The 16675-nt window shown below is 38.2% G+C and overlaps 1 protein-coding gene across 3 annotated transcripts in view; it reads left to right on the top strand.

Annotated features, from left to right (window-relative positions):
* The window catches only part of ATP8A1 (ATPase phospholipid transporting 8A1), a 219516-nt gene that overhangs the window by 35238 nt on the left and 167603 nt on the right, over window positions 1–16675 (top strand). For all 3 annotated transcript variants that reach the window (XR_005128999.2, XM_037530697.2, XM_037530696.2), the window contains exon 5: window positions 3127–3172. Coding sequence is in view for 2 of the 3 variants with exons in the window: in XM_037530697.2 (XP_037386594.1) it covers window positions 3127–3172 (46 nt within the window). In the remaining variant the exon portion in view is untranslated. The remainder of the gene's footprint in view (window positions 1–3126; window positions 3173–16675) is intronic.

The raw sequence follows: 16675 nt of genomic DNA, 5'->3' as shown, positions 1-16675 counted from the left end.
AGAATATTCTAATAATGGATATGAGAAAGTGAAAACATCTCCAGCTAAGTGGCATGGTAGAGATGAAGAAATAAGGAAAAGTGAATCTAGTATATATTCAGGAATCAAATTGATAAGACATCACCATCCCTACTTACTTTGTTCAGATTCTATCTCCAGCCCCTAGATTTTAAGCTCCACGATAACAAGAGCTGGCTCTTGTCTCTGGCTCATTGCTATATCCTCAGCAATAGTAACAGAGTGTGGCACATTATTAAGAATTAAGCAAACATTTATTGAGTGATAATGTGAATTGGATGGGAGTGAGATGGGAAAGGTACAAGCAAGACTCAACCTCAACTTCCTGGTTTATATAAACAGTATATGGTTCTATATCTGATACAAGTCTCAGGTGTTCATGTCATAGGTTGCCTTTTGGGAGGGTGTGCCAGAGGGAGATGTCAAGGGAGCAACTGGATATAACAAGTTCAGATGAGTCTTATCTGGTATATATTTGTGTTAGTTAAATCAAACTGAAGGTATGAAGAAGCTGAACCAGGAAGAGACTGGAATGAGAAGCAAAAGGGAGCAGATACTAAGACTTAAGAAATTTCATCACTGAGTAATAACAACTGAAGTAATAAAGAAGATGCCATGGTGCACCTGGAAAATCTGGGCAATGATGTAATGAGAAATGCTCAGAGAGGGAAATGTTCCCAGGGCTGTGTGGCCAGCATTGCTAACTTAAGTCTCCTAAAGTTCATGACACTATTTATACAGTAGTTATTGGTGTATTGTCAATCAAATATAGATTACACTAAATAATTCACTAGCTCTCAGTGATATTAAATGATTAGAGGACAGTGGAGCTATTTGAACTCAGAACTATTAATTTTTCTGTATTCTTAATTTTAGAAGAAAGAATGATCTCTTTAAGACACCAAGATGCTTGCTTTTTTGTAGTCCAGAAATTAGAATTGGCCTATGGGGCTGGATCTTTATGTATATGTTTCTTGACAAGTAACCTAATTTATTCAGTGGTAGGAAGGTTGAGGGAAGAGAGCATGTACCTGAGCAAGAATTCTCTGTTGATGGAAAGTAATGTTCAGGATCTTCTTAGGTTTCACTAAGATTAAATTTCCTGTTTAAGTGGAATGTATCATTAATTAGCCTTTATTGGTCTCCTTCAGTAGTTGAAGTCTAACTATTGTCTGTCATAGATGCGCTTTGTTTTGGAAATATTTGTACCTTTGAGAATCTAAATTTGTCCTGCATTGTTATGTTAGACTAAAATGTATTTGGGGTTACTTTATAATTTTTTTAAGATCCTTATTAATAAACAAAGAAAGTATTTTGGAGTTTTATCAATTATGAAATATTCTCTACTGATCCTACACATTTAACAGAACTTTCAAAATTCATGTATGAATATTTGCTGGCAAATCATGTGCTCACGTTTAGAAGCCATAATCTGCCTATTAAAATGTCAGCATTATTATACTTTTATTAGTGAATATCTAAGAAAGAAGTTAGTATATTCCTGCATATGGATGTGGCAAGAATCATTTTCGACAAACCTTCCATAGGCATTTTGAATGTGCTGTTTGCATCTTGTGGCTGAGCTGAGTTCACGCTGCCACTTGTAGCCTTTTCTCCGGAGAGTCGCGAAGGCTTTGAGTGCTAATCTAGGCTCTTCTCTTGAAGAGTGTTTTCATATGTTCACTGTGATTCTAAAACCAGGTTTCTTCTCAACTAGAAAACCTAGGGACTTATTTGTTTTACATTTGATCCAGCCCATCTTGCATTCAGCTACGAATATTTCAATCTCACTTCGGGCTTTATATGATTAGATTCTTTGAGCTCAGAGTTAGTTACACTCAACACTTTCTGTGACATTAGCAGAGGCTGATGTGTTAGACCTGATGCTGTAAGTTTAGACAGAGTTCATGGAAAACCTTTCACTGAACTTCAGGTAGATCACTTTCCCTGACCACTCAAATTCTCACCTTTCCTCTAAGCTGCCATTTCTTTTTCTTATTGCTCTAAAACCTTGGCTTATGTGATTCTCCAAACTCATGCACCTAGACTTAAACTAACTCACCTGTTTACCCTTTACTTTTTTCAGCACTTTTTTTTTTTCTGAGGAAGGAAAATAGGATCATGAACTTGAGTGGCTTGGTGGAGGACAGGAGAGGCTGTTGGAGAGCAGTGGGTAGAATTGGCTTTATGCAAATGGTAGATGTATTTGGTTCTAGTCACTGACAAAGCACATCATTAAATCATAGTGGATATATTCACCTTAATTAGATAATGAATTTCTTGAGCTGAAAATATTTCAGTATATTATTAATGGTAGCTATTATAGGTAATACTCTTAGGCAGTCTTCTTTTTTAAACTGAGTTATTTAAGTAAAAGACTAAATCAGCCTTTCAGCTCAAACTTTTTCTAGTATGTTAAAAATTGAATCTTACCTACACGAAAATGTAAGCACCTCCATGGACCACTGTAGGATAAATGGTTTTCAGGCTTTTCTGCCCTCTGCCATTAGGATTGCCCTGCCTGATGGGATACCTGCAGTTGTTACATTGTTGTAAGCTGTGTTGTTTACTTCTGTGGGCCATGGCTCAGTATTGGGAGATATTCACCAAGAGAAGAGACAGGAGAGAGAAGGGGAGAAAGAACTCCAGAAAGAAGCCCAATGTGAAGACTTGCCGAGGGCTTGCCTGCCGGCCTCCTGGCCCCCTGGCATCCCTGCCTGCCATGTACCTGGTTGCTGCACTACATGTAAAAGCTCAATAAAAGCCTGAGAAAGCTACGGAGGGCTCCAGGACTCTCCTTTACCTGGTCTGCTCAGATCATAGATATCCTGGTCTGTGCCCATCCTGCCCTACAACCACACACCAGCACTCCCAGCAAAGGAATACCATATAAACATGTCATGGCTAGCGCTTTCAATGTTAAGATTCCTGTATAACCTCTGTCTTTTGATCACTACACCCCTCATACTTAGGACATTGCTGTATGTGTGGAAGGATAAAAGCCTTGAGAAACATTGTTAAAAGAAAAGTATCATTTTAGTTGCCCTTTTTGTTTAATTAATCACATTTCACCTTTTCACAGTTTTTGTTTTTCCTTTTAAACCTTAGAAACGACATAAAGCTGATAATGCTGTGAACAAGAAACAGACACAAGGTAGGAATTTTAAATTTTATTGTATTTGTCAAATATACTCACAGTAATATAAACAAATCACTTAAACATAATTTAATTAAAAATACCATTTATCTCATAGGTTTTGTTTCAGGGTAGATTCTGACTTTGTAGCATTTATTAACATGACATTTAAATGCACATTTGAATGATTTACAGTGGTATCATTTTTAGCATGTAAGTGCCTTGTAGCAATGTGTTCTCAAGTACTGTTGATAAAATCTGCAGTTGGTTTGACAATGCTAAATGGTGCTAAATGTCTTTATTTTGTGATCTATAGATGTGACTCTAGGAAAGATTTATAGGAGACAGTCAGAATAAATGTTACTTGGGTAAAGGGCATATTGGAAATGTTTTGGATTATTCTGTACATGCAGATGATAGATATTTTACAAATAAATAAGGTGACTAAAACCAGGCCAGCTTCCCAGAATTACATGGCACTTTGACATAACTCTTTTGTTGTGGGCCTCATTTTGACACAGCCAAAAGCAAACTGAGCTTCAACATAAACAAATAAACCTTCAGAGTTCTAAAAAATACCCAGGAACATGCAAAACAGACATTTCATCCCATCCCTGAGCTTGCTCCATTGGAAAGTCTCATCTTTCTGAAGTTCCCTAATGTGATGATGATTAGTCATATCTGCCAACATTTGCTGAGACTAAAACTTGGTATTTTTTCATATGGGGTGATTTTTTTCAGGTGACCCTGTCAAAATTCTCTGCTTCTTTTCTCATTACCTTCCACCAAAGTGATTATTGGCTGATTTTTTTTAGATATTTGAAGAAGGTAATGCTTATTAAAACATCACTTAATAAATTAGATACATATGTACCGAGATATATTATGAAATATTTAAAAAAGTATAAGATGGGAGCTGTATAAAAGCTCAAGTAAGAGATGATCATCTGTGGAAAACAGTTTGCATACTTGATCTAGATTTATTTTGGCAAATAATGCCTTCCATATTGAATGGGACTACACCAAACTAAAAAACCAAGCTTGGTAAGGCAAAAGAAATGATCTTTGAAATGAAAATACACCCTACTGAATGGGAGAAAATATTTGCACATCATTATTTCCAACAAGGGGCTGATATTCAAAATCTATAAAGAACTCATACAATTTAATAAGAGAACAACCCTATTGAAAAATGAGCAGATTATCTAAATAGCTACCTCTCCCAAGAAGGCATGTAGATGGCCAACAAGCACATGAAAAAAATGTAAATCAAAACCACAATGAGATACCATCTCACTCCTGTGAGAATCACCCATGATAAAAAGACTGGAAACAAGTGTTGGTGGTGTTGTGGTGAAAAAGGAACCCTTGTCCACAATTTATGCAAATGTAGACTACCATTTATGGAAAATGGTGTGGAGGTTTCTCAAAACATTAAAAATACCAGTCCCTCTCCTTGGTATATACATCCTTAATAATGTCAAAACACTAATTTGAAGAGATAATAGACTCCTGTGTTCATTGCAGCACTATTTACAATAACCAACCTATGGAAACAATCCAAGGGCCCAAGGAGTAGATAAAGAATGTGTGAGATAAATGTATATGGATGTATATGTGTTTGTGTGTGTATATATATATATAATGGAATACTACTCAGATATTAAAAAAGGTGAAATCTTACCATTTTCAACAACCGATAGAATTGGAATATACTATGCTAAGCAAAATAAGTTAGGAGAAAGACAGATACTAGATGATTCCATTCATGTGTGGATAACAAAGAAACAGACAAAATTAAAGCAAAACAAAGCCTAGAAATCTGACTAGAACCGAGGCTACTAGAGGGTAGGGAACAAATAAGGGAAGGGGTCCAATGGACTATAATGGAGGATTATGGGTGCTTTTTTGGTGGGCTTAGGGTTGTAATTTATACCCAGAAAGGTATAACCAATACCCCTAAACTATACACAGTGTTAGAAACTAATATTACTTTGATAAAAAATAATGCAATTTTAAAAATTAAATTTTGAAAAGGTGGCCTGAGGTCAAATTTCACAGAACCTTGAATGCCAAGCCAGGAGGATTCCAGCTTTTCTTGTGCGTATTGAGTAGCTATTGCAGGTTTACAAGCCAAAAAAAAAAAAAAATCAACATGCGTGTTAAATGTGGAGAGCAGAAGGAGTTGGGGCTGGTAGAAGCCAAGGACAAAGCTATTCCAGGGGTTTAGGTGGGAAGGAAAAACCATAGGAATTAAAAGGGAAAATAAAGCCCTGATATTTTAGGGAATGGTATTTTGAGCATTTTGAAAGTTTTGCATTTGTTGTCATATTACTCAAAATATTCAATAACAGCTTTTGAATAAAAGATCTGTAGTTATTTTTCCAACACATAATAGATCTTGTAGCATAGCTTCTATCTTCAGGGGCTGGCAGTTGATTTTCAAGTCTTGGCCCACAATGTCTTCTTCATCAAGTTGAAGAGTATCCCTTATTGAGGTGATGATTTTAGGCTACCAGAACAGATACTAAAGCATTCTCCAATTTCCCTGGTATTTACCAGTATTTAAAAAATACTCCCTTTTTTTCTACCATTCAGAAAATATTCTTTCTTAGTTTCTAAGCTCGTCATGGATTAGCTGGTGGCTAAAATGTCTAGGCAGTGAGATGGAGGCTTCTATGATATATAAAAGCCAAGTCAAAAATGAAAAGATTAGATTATAAAATCATTTTAGTCAGAAAAGACTTGGAATTTTCATGATATTATAACTCTTAGTTTGATACATAAAATTATTTTATGAGGATATAGTAATATCTTTTTTTTTTTTTTTTTCATTTTTTTTGCCTAGGTTAAGTGTTGGTTGTCTTTTAGTCCTACAGTTGGTGGCATAACAAGAATGTTTCATAGGATACTGTTTGCTGTGAGATAATTCAAATTGCTTAATATAAAAGCCATCTGTTGTTATTAGACCAGAATGAAATCCAGCTTGCTTTCATGATTTGAAGGCGTAGGCTTAGTTGTAAGAAGGAGAGTATTTTTTGTCATATAATTCGTTTTTGACAGATATTTGAAGTATTAAACTTTAATTTTCATTTTCTAAATGTTTCCAAGACCATGTAATACATGAGGGCACCTTTCTTTCACATTCAAATATAAATCCTTCTATAGTCATAGAGAAATAAATATTTTTCTCTCCTTATTTTGCACTGAGGTAATAGAGAATAACTTTTTCTCTAGCAATTTCAGAAATATAACTTCTTCATTTCATTTACGAAAATTCAACATTTAACTGAAAAATGTTACCTGTCTGATGCCTCATTTTCACCAATTAATGAGCTCAAATTACCGACTTTGGACCTCAGTCAGGACTTGATTAACTGCATTTTGAGCATCTCGCCAGCATTTTTGGGAAGAAAACACATTTCTTGTGCTAGAGATATATAAAATGGTTAGATTGGTTAGGTAGATGGTTCAGAAAGTTGGCAAGTGTAAAATTGTGTATTTTTCTCTGAGAATCTTGTAACCCAGAGAGCAGGAAGAATAAAGTGATGCTCAGAAGTCCTAGGAGTAGAAGTGAGTGTTAATGAGTTTTGTGGTCCATTCCTACTAGGGAATGTGCCTGTTTCTCTTTGCTCCATATTGTGGTTTGATTGTTTGTGTGTACTGGATAGAACGTTGCAGAAGGCAAGTCCACCCTGTTACTCATCTTTGTGTTTCACAAAGCTCCTACCCCAGGGGCCTACTCTTAAGAGGATCTCTATGTGTGCATGGAAATGATACTTGAGTACAAACAAGAAAGGAAGAAGAGACAGAAATGAAAGGAACCTTCTTGAAAATTAACTCTTGGAGCTATGAGCAAGAAGAAAAGCAGTATTTTCATATCACTCTATCTCAGGCTGTTTTGGAAGAACTACTCAGATATGAATACAGCAGAAGTTTTTGCTATCTCTTTACTTTCTCTGTCAAATCATGGTACTATCACTTTACCCTGCTGCCTCCTATAAACACAGCACTGTGTCCACCTACCACTTCCCTTCCCAAAGCCTTGCTGTGTTCAGAATGCCCCAGTTTTTCTTGCATCCAAGCACCTGCATTTTCTGTGAGTTCTACCCTCCATTTTCAAACTCAGTTTTTGACATACCCTCTTCCCTGTGTCTACACACACACTAGAGGCCATATCATTATTTTGCCAAAATTGGGTGGTTTTGCCAATTTTAATTCTGCAGGAATTTGTAAATTATGAATTTATAATTGTTATTGTAACATAAAGTCGGTCCCCATCTGGCTTAAAAAATGAGCACATGTATGGTGCTTGAGCTATTCTCCTAAATTCCAAAAATATCCTTTTTTTTTTTAATGAAATGCTGTTTTGTCAAGCATGCCCATGTTTCAAGTGGAATGATAATCTCACATAAAATCAGGATATGGAGGTCTGGGGAAGGAAGGGCTCTGGTGCAGACTAACAGAAAGATTTAGGAAAACTTAAGGTGCCCCCTAATGGAATAGGTTTGCTTTTTTTTTTAACCCCAGGTTTGTGTTCCCTGCAGCGTGGTGATGCCTGCACATTCTGCAGGTGCAGAAGCTTGGGAGACAACCACTGACCTCAAGCAGGCAGCTATTTGCCTACTTTAACGCTGCAGTTGAATGAGGGTCACCATAACTACAGACTGTTGAATACCTTGTTTTAGTATGAGCTGAGACATTCAATTAGAATAAGTCTCTGCTTAATAAAGCAGCTTTGCTGTTTTAATTGAATTTAGAAAAGAACAGCATGAAATTCCTTTAAACTCGACACCAAGCTAAAAATAATAGATCTCATCTCCACCTACATCTTCCTTTCCTGGAGCGATAGCAGCCTTTCTGAAGTGGGATTGAGTTGGTGGTGGCTATAGCCTCTATCTAGGCTGCTTGCCTGCAGGGCAGAAGTGACTTGTTCCCCATTGGAAACCATGTCATCTCTCAAGTTCTTTGTGTATGGAGTTGATGTGGGTTGAATATGTTTTAGATTAAGCTGAAAATGACCAATTGAAAGTCTCAGTGCATTGCAGTGCTATTCAAAGAAATCACAGGATTATGCTAAGGGATGATATCCACCACTTCCCCCAAACAGCTGCCTGCTGCTGTTTTGACTCCCAGGAGGTGTCTGCACATCTTACCCATCCAGTAGACCTGACCATATTCTTTGCTCACCTATAAATAGTTCCTGGAAAGTACTGTTACCATGATCTTAATAATCAGGCTTAAGAATTGAGCACACGCTTGGGCCTCCCTTGTGGCACAAGGGGTTAAGCATCAGCACTATGAAGCAATCCACAACTACTAAGGCACGAGTTTGATCCCTGGCCAGGGAGGTGACCCACCTGGCACAGCAGACCTCTCCTGTTTCGCCCGCTGCTCCTCTCAGCAGTGTATTTCAGACAATCCACCCTGTTCTTTTCCCTCTCTGTCTCTGGTGAATCCTTTCACCCCTTGCACCTCTGGCCTGCACCCCAGCTCTTGTATGCATAAGTAAGTAAATCTTAAAGAATTGAGCACATGCATGGCTTAAATACTTTCAAATGCCTTTAAAAGCATTATTATTTTCGTATTATCACTGATCTTAGGATTGTATTTATTGACCTGATCAGTTGTTTTCAACAATGGCTCTAGATGAAGGGAAGGGGGAGTATTTATTTCTGGGAAAATACCACCATCGATTGCCTTTGTTTGTTCTGTGAATGTAAGTTGTTATATGGAGGAACAAAACCCACTGGTTTAAACATGGCTAAAGTGAGAGAGGGAAAAGCATTGTGATTCAAAGTTAAACATCAGCTGTGTCGCTTTGATGAGTCCTGAACATCCACCTTCTGCGAGACCCATTGCAGTAATGCAGAAAGAAGCCAGTCTTTATTGTCCCATAGGGCATTCTAGTCTGAAAGGGGTGATAAGATGCTCACTGATTTCATAATACAAGAGAGAAAGAACTTTTAAGGACCAAATGAGAGAATTGGGGATTCAGATATGTCATTTTCAAGGGGTCTGAGTGAGCAGAGTTGTTGGGATGGAAGCAGGGGTGATCCAGGAGGAAGTGGGAAGGCAGGAGATCTATTCTGGGAGGAGCAGATAGTCCTGCCAGGGAGCAGAGAGGGTAGGGACAGGGAGGCAGGTTCGGGTCATCTTCTGTGGGCTTTGAAAAACCAGGATGAAGAACTTGGAGAGGATTCCTGAAAGGTGTGGCTGGGTTGCCAGTAGTACTTTTAGAAGAATTTGATAGCTGTATGGGAGGGAAGGAAAGTAAGGCAAAAAGATAAAGTCACTTTGAATTAACTAGCAAGGAGATCTATGGGGATGGAAAAAAGGCAAAGGAAAATACACAGCAGATAGATCCAGCTGGGCTCAGTTAAAGGGAGATCCCTGTCAAACAGCAAATGCTGCTGAATTAAAGGTGGGCCAAGGTTATGCTCATGTAGCATTTAAGAAATAACTGTTCTTTGGAGCTCAGTGCTTAACTGGAGGCCACTGTGGAGGGGTTAACACTGAAATCTATTGGCAGGGGACAGTGGGATGATTCATTGGTGTGGCTGTGGATGGAGAATTTTCTTGCAAGAATTTTTTTATGGAGTAAAGGATAAAGCAAATAATTCAAGACCCTGGGAGCAAGATTGAGGGACAGCATTTGTGAATAGGGGGTTGCTGACTCTTGTGCTCTGATCACATCCTCTCACTCCTATTTTTATTGATAAGTCACTGGTCCTCAGTCCACTTGCTGGGACTCACCCCTAGAATTCCTATAAACCTTGCTTGGAGTACTAGTATTTCATTCTTAAATTCTCAGTGATGCTGATGCTGCTGGTAAGGGCCCATTGTTAAAATTTTTATGAGTTGAGAGTATATCATCAATTCATTGTTCAAATACATATTCATTGAATATGTATACACACACTCTTGATGAATGGAGAATTTAGAAAATCCCTTTATCTTGTGTCAGTGGACACAAGGTGGCCCAGCAGTCTTTAATTTGATCTTTATAGGTGAGTTGATGCAGGAGGTGCTCGTGCAGTATCAGTTGTTTGTGCCTCACTGAGGTTTTTACCTTAAAATTGTCTTTGGAAGTAGGGGTCTAAACAGTGAATGAATTGATGTCTTAATAGAGGTATGTTGGTTTCCCTTCTTTGCCCTGTTCAACCTGCAGTCTCAGCTTCTCAATGCACTAAAGTTCCTCTTAAATGCTTACTGCCAGGTAGGAATTGGGGCACACCACCTTTTCTGTGGTTTCCCTGTACTCTGCGACATTGATAGTGCCCATTGTCGTTTAGACCAACTCACCTCCAGTTTCTTCAACAAATGGCTTGATTGCTCAGGAAGGCACCCTGTGACTTGGTAATCGCCCCTGTGTTAGAGCATTTGATTGCAATGGTGACAGCTTCTCTCAAAGAAGCCAGTATTAGTCTCTGAATGAGTACCTGTAGGACACTTGATTACATGTGATTGAGACTGAGAGACTGCCAATTTCTCCAGGGCCTTTGATGAGGGAATTCCTAAGGAACTCTTAACAGAATGTTTTCATTTCAAAAAAGAAACCTATTACAACAAAGCTGTTAAGTAGTATCCTGCTAAGTAAAAACAGGTTACATTAGAGGTATTTGTTTGAAGTCTGAGCTCTCCTATGCATACTGTCAGACTAATTCCACTGTGTGGAAACTGTAGCAGGTGTGTTTGGAGGAAATTGTGTGAGGTGGAGGAATTTTGCATTTAAAATAGTGAGCTGTTAAAGCTCTTCCAGATGGGCTGTCTCACAGGTGTCATTAACCTCTCCTTCAGGGCTCCCTTTCTCTATCTCTTCTACACTAGAGGGGTATTGGAAAGGCTCTGCTCTTTGGGCCCAAGGAAGTTTAAAGCTCAGTGAAAGATGATTTCTCCCTTCCTGGAGTTGGGTTAGAGGAGGTCAGTGATTAAATATAACTAGGTTGCTATTTTAGTAACTAGCATAATGCATATGATATTTATTTTGATTGTTCTATGGGTTGTGTTTTGAGGGATCAATTTTGAAGTAATTACAATGGCCAATATGACTGATGTTTGTACTTGACCAGTATTCCAGTCTTGAGGTTCAGTGAAACCTTTTATATGTGGTACACTGACTTTTACCATCACCAAAATACTGTATTGTTCTTTATATTCTAAGATGAGTCTAGCCTCAAGTTTGAAGAAGCTACATGCATCTAGTTTTTGTTTTCTGTGTTCTTGTTTTATATTTTGAGAATAAAAGACATGAAGAAGGGGAAAGGATAGAGACAGCTTCAGTTTTGCCCACAGTTAATGCTGAGGCACAGATTCACGGACAGCTTTTGAGGAGCAAGGTTCTCTACTGCCTCAAACAAATGTTACTCCACTTAGAATTCTCAGTGTAGACACATAAAAGAAACTTTGATTAATCTAGACCTTCTTAGCCTTCAGAACAATACCAAAACTCGTTAGATTGACAAAATTCAACTGATTGATAACAGTAAGTGCTTGTCTAGGTATATAGTCAGTGCAACTTCATATATTGCTAGTGAGTGTGTGGGTAGCTATAGTCTTAGGGAAGAAATCTGCTTGGATCTCATAAAAGTTCAGACCAGTAATGGAGCCAGTAATACCCTTTTGGGGATTCTCTGTAGAATACAGTCATGTAAATGTATTTCAGGGAAAAAAAGAAAGTCAGAATTTTCATCGAGAGGAAGAACATTGACTATATTACAAGATAGCTGTGTGTAAAACAGTTGTTTCACAGCTGGATGGAACATTTTGTGTTTATCTCTGGGACACCTGGAAGTGTGATGCTGAGTCCTGGCCAGCACAAGACAAGATGGATTAGCTGGTGATTTATCATGTTTTATATAAGGTTTGAAACTCTGCTGTAGGCATCCAAGACTAGCTTCTTTATTTAGCTTAAGGATATCTATAGATTTATGACTTAACCTGGTTTAACCTGTCACATAGTCTGGCTTGATTGGTCGACTAGGGGGAATAATAAACCTCCTGGAAACTTTCCCAGCCTTCCCTGAACTTAAATATTGTACATACTTCATGCTATTGTGAAGGTTCCAAATCTCTATCTGGGAAACTACACCTAGAAGCTTCCAGTCTGGGTTTCTCTTTTCCTTTCCTGCTGCACCATATCCTTTATCTCAATTAAAGTATTTTTGTGAATACATCTGTGGAGTCTTGTTTGTTCAGTGATCTGACCCATTATGATAGATGCATCCATACAATGGGTAATTTTTCAAAAATGGGTTGAGTGTTTAGTCTGCATCCTGAAAGTACCATATTTTAAGTTGAAAAATGAGGTATAGAGAAACAAATTTTTTTAAAAAAACAAGTGTATATGTGCATGCTTGTCTAGAAAAACTTGTGCAAGGATTGTAGCCATTAGCATTCCTTTGAGAAAGTGACGAAAGACAGGAGACACTATCAGTGTTTTCTCTATAGACCTATGTTTTTGATTGTTACAAACACACATTGATTTTCAGTTTGATAGAACTAAAAATTGACTGTCCATTTAAAAGTTTTTAGGACATGAACATGTTCACAGCAAGTCACATTTTCCGGAGTCTCCCTTTAACTATGAATGGAAGGGAAACTTTTGAGTTCAGAGTGGGGAAGATTAAAATAGGAGAATGTACCTGTTAGTGGAGGCAGGGATTATCCTAGGAAATGACTGGAAAACAGGATAACTAGACAGAGAGGGAAGTGCAGAAATGTTGGCTAGGGGAAGGCAGTAGAGAGAATCAGCTGGAGCAGTGTTGAAAGGAAATGAACAGTTATAGAAGATGTAAATGTGAAGCAGATTTGGAAGGACCATTTTCCATGAAAAGTGCCACTGAAAAGTTCCATGAAAGAGCCACTGGTTTCTGCCCTCATTGGTGGAGTGAGGAGTCCATAGCATGATCTGCTGAGTTGGGGAAGCCTGCTGTGACACTGCCACCCTGTTAAGTGCAACCCATTGGGTGGTTCAGCACTATTTTTAGATGTGAACTAACAAATATCTGCGAAGTGGCAGAATTTCAAAGGGGCTAGTGTAGATTACAGAGCTGGAACATGTAGCCCACAGGCTGACATCAGAGGGTGCTCACTGCTCATGTTAGTGCATCTAATGGTTATATAACATTTCCAACTGCTTGAACTGAAATCATTTTGTTAGGGGGAAAGAATGTCCTAAAGCTAATTCCATACAGGCTTTGTGGACTCCACCCCCACTCCAGACCAAAGCCAAAAGACACTGGGAACTACAAATCCCATCACCACCAAAGGGAAGGTTACTAGAACCTGAGGGGGGGTTAAGCAGCCAGGGTTGGTATAAAACCAGACACGTGGGCTTTTGGGGGGGGGGGTGTGTTCCCATTTTGGCTCTCCGCCAGCTCGCAGCACTCTGCCAGCTCTCGGAGTTGCCTTTGGGTTTCCAGGTCAGCAGATCAGGTAGGACGCATTAAAGACTTTATTTCCCTATTTTCTCCCTGAGTTGTACATTTCCTCATTTCCCTTTCCCTTGTAAATAAACCTTTTATTAACCTTTTGTGTGTGTCTGCAGTGGAGTATTCATAAGTCTCTTTTAAGCGCGCAGGTGAGGACCCGCAGCCAGGCAACCCGTTTTTATATCGGGGCTGCTCTGTAACAATTTCAGTAACTTATAAAACTAGGAAGTCTATCTTAGGGTTAGTCTCTCTTACTCTAAATAGTTTATTGCCATCTTTTTGGATAGCTGTTTTTTTATTGAGTTGTAATTCATATGTCGTACAAGTCATAACTTGTAAGTATACAGTTCACTGTTTTTTGGTGACCTTTGTTAACGAAGTTATATACCAGCCATCACTATGCAATTCCAGAATATGGTCATCACTACTCCCCCCTCTAGAAACCCTATACATAAGCAATCTGTTTCCATTTCTCCCTCCATGAGCTATGGCCACCCCTAATCTATAGTCTGTCTTTGTGAATTTGCCTATTTCAGAAATTTACGTATATGTATGACCTTTCATGTATGTCTTCTCTCATCTTAGCATATCTTCAGGATTCAGCCATGTTGCATGTATCAGCATGTCATTCCTTTTTATGGCCGTGTAATATTCTATTTTATGGATAATCCCATTTTTTTCTCCATTTATTAACTGATGGATATTTGGGTTGTTTCCACATTTTGGCTATTAAGCATAGTGTTGCAGTGAACATTTGTATATATACAGGTTGTCATGTTGTGTGAACATATGTTTTTAGTTATTTTGAAAATATACTTTGGTGGTATTTTTCTAGATCATATGGTAACTCTGCTTAACTCTTTGAGGAACTGTGAAAGTATTTCCTTATAGAGATTTTTTTCAAATTCCATATGTTTGTTATTTTTAACATGAGATGTACTAAGGAGCAGGGTTATATCTTTAAGTCTTTCAACTATTACTGTGCTTTCATATGGTCCCAAACACCCTAGGAACATCAGCAGATCCAGCTTTCTATCTGTGGGTATTTACTGTGCACCTTTGTGTTACTGTCTTATAACACTGGGGATGTATCAGTGGGCAGAATGGGGAAGGTTCCTTTTGTCACGATCTACCAGTCTGGGGGAGGAGGCATCATTTACATAAATCCTCTCTCAGCTAGATATATAGTAAACTGGTAAATGCTCTGAAGGAGAACTTGGTGATTTTAAAGCTGAGATCTGGAAAATGTGTAGAATTTATAGGTGAGGGCAGAATGGAATCACATGTAAAGAATTTGAGCCAGAAAGAGTATGTTGCTTTCTCCACAAAAGACTTGGTAGGAGGCAAGAGTTAATGATGAGGGGGGTAATCTGGAACTGCTTCATCAATTTTTTTTTTTACTTATTTTATGGGGCAAGTGAAAGCATGAAATGTTTTTATAAAGATGACCTTATCTTTTGTATCTATGTGTATGTACAAGGATATACAAATTGATACATGGTTATGGCCTATATGTAAGATCATTATACATAGTCACTTTTGCTATACTCTAGAATGAAACTGAAAGCAATCAAGAGTGAGTTCAGGAAGCTAGTGGTGAGGTGAAGCTAGTGGTGAGTTCAGGAAGCAAGTGGTGAGGCAAATCTCCCATTTGGAGATAATTTTGTTTGAAATAGGGGTCCTTGTATTGGTGATAGTGGAGAATATTTTCAAAAATTGGCAAAAGTTGAGGGCCTCTCTGGTGGCACAGGGGTTAAAGGCACAGTGCTATCAAGTTATTACCAGCGACTGCAGCTCAAGTTCTGTCCCCTTCCAGCTAGGGAGCTAACCCGTATGGTGCAGCAGACCTCCTGTCTCGCCCACTGCGCCCCACAGCAATGTATTTCATTAGATCTGACAGTTCTGCTCCCCACTCTGTTTCTAGTGAATCCTCTTACCCATCCTGGTGCCTCTGGCCAACACCCTCAGTTCTTGTATGCATAGGTAAATAAATCTTTTTTAAAAATTGGCAAAATTTGAGATACTTAGAGCATAAAATCTATGGATCAGTGGAATAAATGAAGTCCAGAAGGTGGTCCATTGCAGCGTCACATCAATTTAATGGGGAAAGAAAAATCTTTTAAACAGAATAACAGGTTATTTGAAAGCTTAATACAAAAGTATGTACCATCTGATTTAATTTATAGTAAGTATAGGGCTAATCTATGGTGACTAATTTATATCTACTTCTGGGTATGGAGGATGAATTGTAAAGGATCATGAAGGAGGTTTTTAGTTCTAAAGTGTTGGGTTTACAGGTGTTTACAATATTCAGATCTCATTGAACAGAACACTCAAGTTCTATATATTCTGTTGTAAATTATCCCTTCATTAAAGAAAACCTCATGAGCGTGAGGCGATTTTAAATTATTCATGCAAGTATCCTAAATAAGGGAAGCAGCAGGAAACCATGAACTTGGTAAGAATGGTGAGCCCCATCAAAGGAGGCAGCCACTACTCCACTCCAGACTCATGTCACTGGAAGGGAATTGAATGAAATCCTGAGCTTTCTAGATAAGCCCAAGTCTTCATTTTCATGGCAAATCCCTTGATCTTAACAAATATTGGACTTTTTTTAATCTAAGTATTCCAGTTGAGACAATGTTTAGTTAATATGCACTTGGATCGAAACAAAATAAATGGCAATTAAGAACTCTAGATATTATTGAACAGTATTTTCAAGTTTAAATTAATGCAAATTTATAGTCTCTTCTTCAGTATCAGTAAACCTTGGCTATGGTTGTTTTTAACAGCACTTTGCAAGCTTTCTTTATTGGATATTTGTTAATTAAAGGGCAGAATGATTAAAGGACAGCGTGCTCTCATTCTTTATTATTCAAAGCAACTAATTTTGAGGACGATACTGCTAGCTAGAGACAAAGATGGCCTGTAAACCCAGGACTTTTTTCCTGTAAGTCTGTGCTGTAAACCTTTTGGAGCTCTGGGAACAATATCAAGGGAGCAGGTTTGTTCCTGGAGAGCCACAGGCATTAGCATTCTGTGTGTTAGGATGCGGTGCTGATCAATTTTATATGCTTTTGGTTCAGAT

Source organism: Talpa occidentalis, unplaced genomic scaffold, assembly GCF_014898055.3.
Source record: "Talpa occidentalis isolate TD23 unplaced genomic scaffold, MPIMG_talOcc4v2.1 talOcc4.6, whole genome shotgun sequence".
NCBI lineage: Eukaryota > Metazoa > Chordata > Mammalia > Eulipotyphla > Talpidae > Talpa > Talpa occidentalis.
Note: the sequence above shows the minus strand (reverse complement) of the source record. Positions and strands in the feature narration are given on the sequence as shown.